The sequence below is a fragment of the Oncorhynchus masou genome, chromosome 2 (assembly GCF_036934945.1).
Source record: "Oncorhynchus masou masou isolate Uvic2021 chromosome 2, UVic_Omas_1.1, whole genome shotgun sequence".
NCBI classification, from domain to species: Eukaryota; Metazoa; Chordata; class Actinopteri; order Salmoniformes; family Salmonidae; genus Oncorhynchus; species Oncorhynchus masou.
Window position 1 is genome coordinate 34,212,401 of NC_088213.1, and position 13,524 is coordinate 34,225,924.

The window sequence follows — 13,524 nt, forward strand, 5'->3', positions numbered from 1 at the left end:
ATGGTCCTCAAATCTTAAATATATGAAGACTTCTGTTTTGATTAGAATGGCCAGACATTCACACTGTATGCTGAATAAAGTTATAATTTCAATGAAAGTCTGTCCATCATATTATACCTACAATATTCTAACAAAATGTATCCTATGTCCAGGTGTGGTCTTGACAACAGTCATCCAGGGGAATCTGGCTTCATCTTAGTGCTGGATGCAAAGTCTTTCAAGGAGGTAGCTCGAGCATATGTGAATGCAGAACTTCACATGGACATGCATGGATACTTCATCCCAAAGGAAAATTAGTCTGACAAAGCAATTATTTACTCAGAGAGTAGTCTACTACCCTCTACAAAGAAATAGACACCATGGGAAACAATATGGATAGTATTAGAAACTCTAAATACCAAAGTGCCTTTTAAATATTGTCTAAACAATGTGCTAGTATTGCTACATTTTGCACACCACATGATGTGAGCAGTTATCTGTGGACTAATGCCAGTGTAGTCTGTAGTCTTATCTCAAGGGAAACCATAATAAATATCCTCAAAATCATCTACCTATCAATATACCATGAAATATTTTTGAAAATGCTACCTATTTAATTATGTGATTGGTGTGTTATATACTTATCTATGTTTTTGTCCTGTATAGGATTGTCAAGGAAAACCCTTATAATACAAATTATTGTACCATTTATTATTGTTTTAATTAGGCCAATAAACAATGTGTGAAAAGGGTGATGGTTGTCTCCAGTCCACGAGAGGGCGCAAGTAACAACAAAGTGTACGTTGCTGTTTGCGTGACACGACTGTATACCTACGTCATATTGTGGAGACGAAAACTGACATCGAGGGGCATGACTTTTTAAAAACTTGTGTTGATTACTGTTCATTATTGTTAGTTTTATCTTCAGTAAAGGACTTGTTCACGATGCTCTCTATTTCCAGATTTCTTCTAAAAAATCAAGTAAATCAATTTCATTCATTCTTATGCATAACTTTAGACTAGCCAACTTTCAAGGTTGAGTGCGATTTTCTGTTAACTCAAATCAGGCAGCAAGTGACACTGGCCATTTAACGTTAGCTAGTTAAGTGAGCTATCTAACGTTACATCTTGTAATTCAATATTTATTGTGAGTTAGCAAACGTTCGCTAACTGTCTTTGAAAACATTTGTTTTAGGCTGTTTTGGTTTCTAGACAGTTGCAGAGGACTCTGTCTTCTCAGACAGATGGAGAGACCCGAATTGCACAACTTCTCAAAGAGAAGTTTCCATCGGCCACGTCTCTAAAAGTTGTGGACATATCAGGTAAATAGACATGGAAACATGGGTGTCAGAGGGGGTCCTGGTCTAGCCCAGCGAGCTAGATCATTATGCATAATCAAATGTGTGTTACTACGACGCTGAATTTGTTGGTGTCTTGCTGGTGTTCAGTGGACTCATTCTCGCGTGGTCATCCTTCCATATTAGGTCTCGTTTACGCGACTATTGGAATGAAATAGGAGAAGCCTGGGCTTCCTAGAATTGTGGATTATTGGCGGTTGGCATCCAATAATAATAGTGCATTGGAGTACCAGATGCACTCATAGGTTCAATAAAATACTTATGGAAAAACAACCAAAATCCCAGGCCAAACTACATATACTATCATACCAAGCATTATCCCTAACCACAGGCCTGAGTGGGCATTATCTCCTCTTCCAACAACTTCTATAGATCCTTTTCAGAAATATCTAAATTATCCAGAAAATGTTTAGCTGCTCTACACAACAATTCCAATTTTATTTGACCAGCTTTCTACTTGTGCAGCACAATTCACAACCATAGTGATGAAGGTCAGAATTTGTCCAAACACAGTTGCTTGGATCTTTCACTGGGAACATTCACTATTTGTCCTCCTCCCTCTGAGCAGGCAATGGAGAGAGCCTTGAGATCCTACCTCCTGATTCACCCTTCTCACTGCTTATGTAACACCCCCTCCCACCTGTATCTGTTTCACCTTTAGCAGGCACTCTGTAGCCCTGGCCTCACGACTACCTCCACAATTACTACACTTTCTGGGCTCATCCTCCAAATATTCCTCCACTAAGTGGAAACCTCCACACCTTGCACATCTAGGTTAACCCATCCTACACACGGATGCTACATGGCCACATTTCTGGCAGCGGAAACACTGTAGAACAGCTGGCACGAATGCTCTAACCGGATAGCTCAATATATCTCAACATTACCAGATCAAAAGTACCTCCAAATCAAAGCATAGCAAACCCGACAGGCTCCTCCTTACAGCTACGCCGCAAGGCCTCACACACACCAGAAACCTTCCTCTTAGCTGCTCAACCTCTACACATAGAGGCACTGCTATCACACCCTTGAGTGGAGCCCTGCTCTGTAAACTAAAGACACATTATTTCTCGTTCTCCCAGTCAGACCATGCACACTGCTCAGTCCCTTTGGGAGGTGGATAGGAATCCTATCCTAGTGAATAAACTCATCTCTATCTTAGCATACTGCATACATACTTCCCTATCCTACTCTCCATCCACCTTGAGACCTCAAATGGGTATGCCAAAACCCCAGATTGACTTTTTCTAAGAACCGGACCCCAATCACCATAGAATCCTCATAGACAATCCTCTTATTTCCATTCCTCATATCTGCTTCCTTTCCATTCTTTAAAGGCACAGCAGTCGCGTCATCTTTCTTCTGACTCCTCTCTTCCATTTTTACCTATCTCATCTTAACTCTCTTCACTTCCCTCACTCCATCTCACTCCCTCCATGATCACTATTAACTGGAGGAAAAAAGGTTTTCAGCTTCATCTCTTAATTTATTTGCTAGGCAGAGGCGTCATGCACACATTATTTTAGAAGTGTTACGAAGTACGAGAGTATTGAGGGGGGATGATCCGGAGGGGGAAGTTTGATTAAAAAAAATGTTTCCTGCAATCTAGAGCCATAATCATTATGCCTAATTCTATGCTTTTTCTGGATAGGTTATCTAAGCATACCTCTTTACCTGTTCAATTTTAATGAGGGTGTCATTCTGACTATTGTAAATCACACATATCAATATACTGCAATAATATGCCTAGGATATTACATACAAATTACAACACAGTACATGGGATCATAATACATATCAATACAGGCACATATCATGGCATCATAATTAATTAACAACTATCATATCATAAGGTGCCAGATTACATTTAAACCAAGTATGTTTCTGCATATCTAAGCATACCTCTTGAGCTGTCTGTATCATCATGCCTGGTGCTTATTTTTGTTACGCTTCTCTGCATCTCTGCTAAAATCTGGGTAAAAGATTGAAAGGAATATGAGTTTTATTCAGTACGTTTAGTAATTACTTGCATTTCTAAAGTCTAGCAAAATTGCCAGCAGACATGCCAGCTAAGATAGTTGGACAAGCTATGCTTGTTATGAGGTTGGGAGATAGGTTCCCAATCTAGCAGGCTAGCTAAAGCAAACTTCATAAAATGGCTAGGTATTTTAGAGAAAATGGCTAGGTACTTTTGAGAAAAGTATTACAGAGAAACAACAAAATATTTTTGTTTTATGTATTCATCAAGAAATAATCAAAAGGCTGCATAGCTTAATCAAATGAATGTATAATCTTACCTCCTGCGAGTTCTGCCCATCACCAACAGCTAAAATCAAAAACCGGACAAATCTTAGGGGGTTCCTTGTTCCCCCTATGTGCATGACGCCTCTGATTCCTTTGGTGCACTCATAACAATTGTGTATCATTATGTTTTGTGTTCTCAGGTGGCTGTGGTGCCATGTATGAAGTCCATATAGAATCCAATGAATTTAAAGGGAAAAGAACTATTCAACAACACCAACTCGTCAACCAGGTAACCTATGGCTATACATTCTGGAGAGGTCAATTAGTTTGCACCATTGTATGGAAGGGTATAGGCTATATAGTTGTCAAAATTGTATATTTGCTTTGGTTGATACTGTTGTACCGATCGGATGTGGGGGGGAGAAAGCAACAACAAGTATTAAAGTATGTCAAGTCTTATATCAAACCTTTCAGGTGAAGTTATTATCCTGTATTGCATTTTATTCCATATGCAAAATTGTTGCAAAAACAGCACAGCTGAAAACTGCTATGTTCTCATCCACAGGCTCTCAAGGAGGAGATCCAAGGAATGCATGGACTACGAATATTCACAGATGTTCCTCGAGAGTAGGACCAAGCCCTTTTAGAAATTGTAGGTCTATGAACGTACACCCCTCAAATGGAATGTCATATGCTGATTACATTTTCATCTAAGGATAAATACCCCCAAATCTCAGATTAATTGCTAATGTGTCTGTGACAGTAACAAAGGAATTGGTTTGTCCTGTTACTTCCTGACAGTATTGTCAGAAATAATCTGAAGAATTTATGGTAGGGACATATTTTACAATGTCAATTGTGTAATAAATGTAACACTAAAATCATCATATATTTTTATTTATTTACCATAAACACAATTAAATTATTGATGAGATTGATGATGAGATTATTCGAATGATGCCTTTACAGAAGACATTGACCTAAAAAGCTATGATGCGCACAAAATAACGCTGTCAGGATTCATTAGTAAATTGCCAAGTCAATTAGGCCCCTATCCAATTGAGTTGGCCTATAGTGTAACCATTGTAAAGATAGGATGCAAATACATTGTAGTGAACAGACAGAAAACCTCATGATAAGACAACTAGTTATTCAACTATTCTTGTACATTTAATCTGTAATTGAAAATCCTTCCTATATTTGTGTTTTTGTTTAGTGTAGTAGTTGTTTGTTTGTCATGAGACAAGTTTTCATTCCGTTTCCAGTATTTATGTTCTGTATTCCTCCTTGTAACCATTAACGTAGAAATACAAGTTGCTGATAAAGTAGATGGCTTTAAATAAATAGTATGTGATTAAAAGGACAAAAACACAGGACCCTTATGTCTTTATTTAAGGGATACTTCAGGATTTTGCCTACACTACTGTAGAACTTATAATTTGCAGGTGTCTAACAACCTCATTAGATTGTTATAATCACTGTGTTGACCTACTTCTACTGTGTGGCCCCAATGCGACCCATACAGCAGTTTTTCTACTGGGAAATTCACTATCAGGTGGGACCCACTAGCTATTTCCCTGGCCAATATCTTCTTAAAGTGAGAATACATTTTACTACATGGTAGTCTACTTGAGATGTAACTTTGTTGCTCACTTATTCATAAACAGGTTATGATTGGATTATAGACATAAACTATTGCCAGTAAATGGGCATTCATAATTTTGATATTTCCCAAATACTGATATAGAGTGTCATGTAGCCTATGTGTTGTGATAGTCAATTAATGTTCGGTCTGTGTTTTGATACTCACAAATATTTTAATTTATGTGCCTGGAAGAAGAAATTTGCGAAGAACCTTGTCTGATCACGTGCTCATTTGTAGCCACAATAGTGGAATTTGCAAAAAAATATGAAAAAAATAAGTGGAATTTGCAGTTTGTCTTCAAAATAAAAGTCCCCCGTTTGAAAGTGATGTTAAGGGATAAAAATAGTGGAATCGTGTCATATTTGGACAGAATAATCCTAAACAAAGTTGGATGTTGTTACATAATTTAAAATGAAATACAATAATTAATTCATTTGACAATAAACAGAAAAATCTGTTGAAATCCAACTGCATTGTGTTACTTCAGATAATGCGTAAATTCCGCCTGCACTGATCGGTTGAGAGATGCGCTTTGCATAGGAGTGATGCCATCTGACATAAGACAATGATCCGACTGTGGATGTATTAGACAGCATAATTGCATTGGGGGACATACATACAGTACAAGTCAAAAGTTTGGACACACCTCATTCAAGGATTTTTCTTTATTTTTACTATTTTCGACATTGTTGTAGCAACCAAAAAAGTGTTAAACAAATGAAAATATATTTTATATTTGAGATTCTTCAAAGTAGCCACGCTTTGCCTTGATGACAGCTTTGCAAACTCTTGGCGTTCTCTTAACCAGCTTCATGAGGTAGTCACCTGGAATGCATTTCAATTAACAGGTGCGCCTTGTTGAAAGTTCATTTGTGGGATTTCTTTCCTTCTTAATGTTTTTGAGCCAATCAGTTGTGTTGTGACATGGTATGGGTGGTATACATAAAATAGCCCTATTTGGTAAAAGACCAAGTCCATATTATGGCAAGAACAGCTCAAATAAGCAAAGAGAAGCGACAGTCCATTACTTTAAGACATGAAGGGTAGTCAATCCGGGAAAATGTCAAGAACTTTTAACGTTTTTTCAAGTGCAGTTACAAAAGCCATTAAGCGCTATGATGAAACTGGCTCTTGAGGACCACCACAGGAAAGGAAGACCCAGAGTTACCTCTGCTGTTGAGGTTAAGTTCAGTAGAGTTAGCTGCACCTCAGATTGCAACCCATATAAATGCTTCACAGAGTTCCAGTAACAGACATCATTTGTTCCGAGGAGACTGCGTGAATCAGGCCTTCATGGTTCAATTGCTGCAAAGAAACCACTACTAAAGGATATAAATAGGAAGAAGAGACTTGATTGGGCCAAGAAACACAAGCAATGAACATTAGACCGGTGAAATCTGTTCTTTGGTCTGAAGAGTCCAAATTTGAGATTTTTGGTTCCAACCGCAGTGTCTTTGTGAGACGCAGAGTAGGTGAACGGATGATCTCCGCATGTGATACGCCATCCCATCTGGTTTGCGCTTAGTGGGACTATCATTTGTTTTTCAACAGGACAATGACCCAAAACACAGCTCCAGGCTGTGTAAGGGCTAATTGACCAAGAAGGAGAGTGATGGTGCTGCATCAGATGACCTGGCCTCCACAATCACCTGACCTCAACCCAATTGAGATGGTTTGGGATGAGTTGGACTGTAGAGTGAAGGAAAAGCAGCTAACAAGTGCTCAGCATATGTGGGAACTCCTTCAAGACTGTTGGAAAAGCATTCCTTATTAAGCTGGTTGAGAGAATGCCAAGATTGTGCAAATGTATTTTGATTTGTTTAACACTTTTTTGGTTACTACATGATTCATATGTGTTATTTCATAGTTTTGATGTCTTCACGATTATTCTACAATGTAGAAAATAGTACAAATAAAGAAAACCCGAGAATGAGTAGGTGTGTCCAAACTTTTGACTGGTACTGTATATTCACTGTACAGCCTTACCCCGTTTCATTGGTGCACAAGCCATAGGGGCACAATCCATATTTCATTGGTGCACAATACATATCGTTATCAGAATCATATGTGTACAGGATTTTTTCAAGTATTTTTTTTATAAATGTTTACAAAAATGTTGACCTTATGCCGTAGTTGTAGGCCACATGTTTGGTGAAAATCACTACAATAAATGCACTTTAGTTGTCAGCCTGGCCTGATATTGCGACACTATCTATCTCTCCTTACTGCAGGACGTGTTGTTGTGTTGCCTGCTTTGCAGAACAAACTATCCCCATTGGGCAGTAGACTGTATCACAGTGACATCTAAATGGTTACTACAAATATTTGAAGTTATTTATCGTGTAGGCTGCTGTCCTACTCTACATATAATCAATTGGCATGGAACAAATTCGCCACGGTACTGGCCCTTGAAGCAACTGCTGCAGCAGTGCTCCACCTCGATATCATACCGTTGTACTGGTCATTCACACGGGCTTGTTGTACGTTAGCTGACATCCAGATGGTGACCAATACTACAAGTTATTTCTCCATCGTCCATTGTAATAAACATAACTTTATTTTACAAGTTTGAATTAGTGCCAATGCCATGTTTCTGTTTTTGCCATCAAGTCAACATTAACGAGGCTCATCAGCACGACTGACTGAACCGAAGCCTTTCGTCTCCACTCGACTCTCAACTGCAAGACATACGTGATCAATTTGGGCACCAGGCGTGTCCCTGCTAATGATTTATATATACACTAGATGACTGTAAGGGGGCGCCGAGTTGTAGTTTCTGTACCTCCATCTTGGCACATCCCCACCAGTGTAAAAACAAATATTTTGGAAGCTACATAAATACATGTATGAATGTCTACATTCGTTTTTGCCACGTGTTACAGACAATGTAAAGCATACTTTTAAATCATATTATGCGAGCTAAACGTAAAAAACAAACAAATTAAATCCTTAAAGTATATATTTTCCAGATGAATATTGTTACTGTCCCCACTACAACAAACAATACTTAAATAGATGCAATTTTGTCCTTGAAACGTTTAATTGAGGAGTGCCAATATGGCGAGTGGTGGCTTCAAATCCTCTCATTGGCCAAACACAGCACCAGCAATCCAAGGTTTATAAACATATTTGGTGCGAATAGCCTCTCCCTCTTCCAAAAGAGAACTGATTCGGCTCATACTGCGCATTCTGAACTTGGAAGGAGGGAAGGACCAGTTACAAGCTCGAGCATCCCCTTCCAGCCCCATGAAGCCCACCGACATGGCTAAAGAAGGAACGGAGATGACAGAGGAAACTGAGCACATGATAGAGAAGAATGGAGCAAAAGAAACAGAAAATGTAGTATCTGCAGGAGATACCAAAGAAATGCGAGCCGTAATACTTTCCGGTTTCGGGGGTCTCAACAAACTCCGGGTAACCAAGAAGGCGATGCCTGAGCCACAGGAGGGAGAAGTGAAAATTCGCGTCAAAGCATGGTAAACGTTGCATATTAAACTGTTGATTCATTGTTACATTGATGCCCGCCTAAATGATCTTAAAATATCAGTGATGCGAAGTTACCACATTCACAAGTGTATTGCAACATGTTGCAGATTCCGATTCAGTATGGGCGAGCCATGAATAAATCTTGAATTAAAGTAGGTTCAACTCGACCTGTATAGTTTGTAAAAGTGACACGAGAAAATGACTCATTGCATTCATGGAGCCACATGCCCTCTGATGTTTCACTGTTTGTTGTAGATTATTAATAAGGACTGTCTGTGGACCAATCATGCAAATGAAAAGCAAAAACACCTGAAATGTTGGAATGAATTACAATTTGGCTAGATATTCTATTTTTGCTTGGCTTGTTCTTGACTGATAATCTTAATGAGTTTTTATTGGCAGAAGGAGGAATAGTTACTGTAAATACCTCAAGCCAGATGAAATGGATTTTCTCTTTCCAACTGGCTCATACAAAGTCCTACAGTTGTGGTATTTGTGCTCTATTCTCTTATGATAGGCTACTTGGCATTTAGTAAGGAGATTCTGTTGAGGGATTGAATAATTGTCTTTAGTCCAACCATATTGTTTTATTGATAATATTGAAATCCATAATAAATACACATAAACTATACTTTCAACAAGTGGCATGCAATTGTTTCGTAAGAGGGGAGAGCATGTTCCAGATATGCTCTATCACAGATTGGCTATTCATTGTTCAGTGCATGTGAACACCATGGCCTTGGAACTGTAGCCAGTTTTAATAGTCTGGAATTCAAGCATGGGTTTGTAGATGTCAAACAGTTTGTGTTGTGAATTTATGACTGCTAAGGCTTTTATTTAGTAACATATTTTAAGTCTAAGTAACATTTATCAAATAGTGAAAATGTCCATCATGCAATATTGTGTCTTCTCCAATCACCTAAGTTAAAAATAAATAACTGCTTGATTGTGAGGTTTATATCAATGAGACGTTTACTGTTGCAGTGGCTTGAACTTCCTGGATCTTATGGTGCGTCAAGGTAATATTGACAATCCTCCGAAAACTCCACTTGTCCCTGGATTTGAATGTTCTGGAATAGTTGAGGCGATGGGAGGAAACACCAAGGGATTCGAGGTCAGTGAATCCAGATCACAGTATGTCACAGATATTATGTCATGGATTAGTAGCACAACTATATTGATCTCACTTTGCATTTTTACCTCCCAAATGATTGATTTGTGTTCCAGTTTGAAATGGTTAATGTTGATATTTTGAAATGCATTGGTCAGAGTAACATGTGCAGTTTGTTGCATTTCTAAAACAAACCTGTAACCATGTCACCTCTCAAATCTGCATTTATCATATTGTATAGCTTACCCTTTCCTCTCTCCAGATAGGAGACCGGGTTATGGCTTTTGTAAATTACAACGCCTGGGCAGAGGTGGTTTGCACACCGCTGGATCACGTCTATAACATGCCTGATGATATGACTTTTCCTGAGGCAGCGGCCTTCTCCATGAACTTCGTGGCTGCCTACATGATGCTGTTTGAGGTTGCCAATCTCCGAGAGGGGATGTCAGTATTGGTCCACTCAGCAGGGGGGGGTGTGGTAAGTCAACTCCCGAAAGGAGGTGGAAAGAAAAACACAGCATCTCCTGAAAATGATATCAGTGATGTTACTATAGATACCGCCAAGGTGTGTATCTCTGGTGGCTCTTGAGGGTAATAGCTGTGGCTATTATCAGACAGCTCAGATGCTGTTTTACATAATGCTCTATTCAGGATTGAAGATGATGGTGAGATGTGGCTGAAAAATGACATCTAGGAAAGATGTGACTGTGGTTGAAGATAGAGTGTCTGGGCTGTGCTGGTTACAGTATAAATGCACACAGACTCTTCAAATGATTTTATTTTTAATTTTTTTTACAAGACATTGAATTATCAGGCTCATGTAGCACATTTCCCTTTAGCGAAAGCACTGTTAGTGATTCCCAGCTTTAATTTCCAGCTTAATTCCCAGCTTCTAGAGATGCTCCTACAGACTGTAATTCATGAACAACCTCTTACAGTGTGTCAACATACAGTAGAGCGACTGCTCAGATTTCAGACTGATGCACACAATGGGGTATAACTCTGTTGTTTAATTCACACATGTAGTACCATACTGTAGTAGAGATGGACAAGAACACATTTACTGTCTTTACCTAGTGTGTTGAATGATTAGAACAGGATGAGAATAATTATTATCATTATTTTTCATATCAAATATGGATTATGGTGGGTAAAGCTGTGATGCATAACCTGTGGAAATGTCATTGTCTGGATTGGCCTTGTGTAATTGTGTCTGTGTCTTGGAGAGTCTGACTGGGATTGTGTGGTGTTTTTCAGGGTCAAGCTGTGGCTCAGCTGTGCTCCACTATACCCAGTGTCACTGTGTTTGGAACGGCCTCATCTTTCAAACATGAAGCCATCAAAGACTCTGTGACCCACCTCTTCGACAGAAATGCTGATTATGTACAAGAAGTTAAAAAGTAAGGTTTGTTTTTTGTTCTACAATAGCAATTATTGGGATAAAACCTTCTTCTAAACATAGAGCTGCAGAGGTAATTGTTCTACTCAATTTTTATGAATAAGACTAATTTGTTAGCAAATGTGTAATTTTGTTGGATCTGACAGGTTTATTAAAATATGTTTAGACATAATTTCACATAATTACTAATAATCTCTTTCGGTTTATAATGTGCAATTTGATATGTACATATGAAATGATAATGTGATAACGTAGAACACAGAGCATGTAGAGCTCAGGGAGGATGCAGATGTTAGTCGGTGCCATATTTGGACGTGTGTGGCTGCAGTCCCTATGGCAACACGCAGCTAGTCTCCGAGAGCAACGGCAGTGTGTGGGGCAGAGTGCTCAGAGGCTCTCTGAAGGCAACCTGCAACAGGCTGTCTGCTGGGGACGTGGAACAGCTGGGCCAATCAGGAAAGCGCCCTGATGCCTCATAAATACTACGCCCATTCAGATCACACTGCATGTCGTTGTCTTGTCTGTTCCAAACATATTACTCACCATATGTCTGCTGCAGAGGGACAAGTGAGAGCCATGAGAAAATTAGTTTAGATCAGTTATGGAAATAAAAGTGCTGAAATACAAATTGGCTACCTAATTAAAAAAAAGATGGAGAACAATTTTTGGAGGAAACATACTGGAGTTTTAGTGCAGGTACAGACAAATAGCGGAAAAATATTATTGCGATATTGTCATAACGATATGATATATCGTTCAAAAATAATATCCCGATATGTAACTGTATGGATTTAGTCTCCCATCACTAATGATCTTGTTTGTTTGGCAATCACTGCAATCCATAGGGATGCTGCCTCCTCAATAGGAGACAATCAGAAAAGAACCCTCTATGCCAAGGCTAACTTCATGTCTACTGTCTAATAGGAATAGTGTCTTGGAGGTGAGTCATGCAGTCAGGAGGCTTAAAGCATGTCCATCCGATAATCACATTCTGAATTTATTCTGAAGTGCTTTAGAAATGCATACATTCAACCAAGCTTTCCTCTTGAGTTCCTTTCTTAAGGAGCCTAATCCCTGGTTCCCCCTCAGTACTTATTGACAGAGGGAGAATACTGTCTGCCTGCATATCACAATGGTAGTAAATACAGCCATATCAGAGGGAGAATACTGTCTGCCTGCATATCACAATGGTAGTAAATACAGCCATATCAGAGGGAGAATACTGTCTGCCTGCATATCACAATGGTAGTAAATACAGCCATATCAGAGGGAGAATACTGTCTGCCTACATATCACAATGGTAGTAAATACAGCCATATCAGAGGGAGAATACTGTCTGCCTACATATCACAATGGTAGTAAATACAGCCATATCAGAGGGAGAATACTGCATATCACTACAGCCATATCAGAGGGAGAATATCACAATGGTAGTAAATACAGCCATATCAGAGGGAGAATACTGTCTGCCTGCATATCACAATGGTAGTAAATACAGCCATATCAGAGGGAGAATACTGTCTGCCTGCATATCACAATGGTAGTAAATACAGCCATATCAGAGGGAGAATACTGTCTGCCTGCATATCACAATGGTAGTAAATACAGCCATATCAGAGGGAGAATACTGTCTGCCTGCATATCACAATGGTAGTAAATACAGCCATATCAGAGGGAGAATACTGTCTGCCTGCATATCACAATGGTAGTAAATACAGCCATATCAGAGGGAGAATACTGTCTGCCTGCATATCACAATGGTAGTAAATACAGCCATATCAGAGGGAGAATACTGTCTGCCTGCATATCACAATGGTAGTAAATACAGCCATATCAGCCATATCAGAGGGAGAATACTGTCTGCCTGCATATCACAATGGTAGTAAATACAGCCATATCAGAGGGAGAATACTGTCTGCCTGCATATCACAATGGTAGTAAATACAGCCATATCAGAGGGAGAATACTGTCTGCCTGCATATCACAATGGTAGTAAATACAGCCATATCAGAGGGAGAATACTGTCTGCCTGCATATCACAATGGTAGTAAATACAGCCATATCAGAGGGAGAATACTGTCTGCCTGCATATCACAATGGTAGTAAATACAGCCATATCAGAGGGAGAATACTGTCTGCCTGCATATCACAATGGTAGTAAATACAGCCATATCAGAGGGAGAATACTGTCTGCCTACATATCACAATGGTAGTAAATACAGCCATATCAGAGGGAGAATACTGTCTGCCTGCATATCACAATGGTAGTAAATACAGCCATATCAGAGGGAGAATACTGTCT

At 39.2% G+C, this 13,524-nt stretch overlaps 2 protein-coding genes across 2 annotated transcripts in view; both read left to right on the top strand.

The window, feature by feature from the left end:
- The first annotated feature begins 806 nt into the window (after positions 1–806).
- Positions 807–4,952, top strand: LOC135503654 (bolA-like protein 3). Its single transcript, XM_064921811.1, has 4 exons — positions 807–960; positions 1,175–1,301; positions 3,782–3,870; positions 4,147–4,952. Exons 1-4 carry the CDS (start codon positions 925–927, stop codon positions 4,210–4,212), a joined length of 318 nt encoding a protein of 105 aa, XP_064777883.1. The 5' UTR covers positions 807–924; the 3' UTR covers positions 4,213–4,952.
- Positions 4,953–8,363: 3,411 nt separating this feature from the next.
- LOC135503662 (synaptic vesicle membrane protein VAT-1 homolog-like) overlaps positions 8,364–13,524 on the top strand; it is a 30,012-nt gene continuing 24,851 nt past the window's right edge. Inside the window, exons 1-4 of the mRNA XM_064921815.1 lie at positions 8,364–8,702; positions 9,697–9,826; positions 10,086–10,301; positions 11,081–11,223. Of these exons, the coding sequence (XP_064777887.1) occupies positions 8,473–8,702; positions 9,697–9,826; positions 10,086–10,301; positions 11,081–11,223 (719 nt within the window). The 5' untranslated portion in view covers positions 8,364–8,472. The remainder of the gene's footprint in view (positions 8,703–9,696; positions 9,827–10,085; positions 10,302–11,080; positions 11,224–13,524) is intronic.

Coding starts and splice junctions, on each gene's coding strand:
- LOC135503654 (XM_064921811.1), top strand. CDS start 925: ATGCTCTCTATTTCCAGATTTCTTCTAAAAAATCAA. Junction 961..1,174: donor GATTTCTTCTAAAAAATCAA/GTAAATCAATTT, acceptor CATTTGTTTTAG/GCTGTTTTGGTTTCTAGACA. Junction 3,871..4,146: donor AACACCAACTCGTCAACCAG/GTAACCTATGGC, acceptor TCTCATCCACAG/GCTCTCAAGGAGGAGATCCA.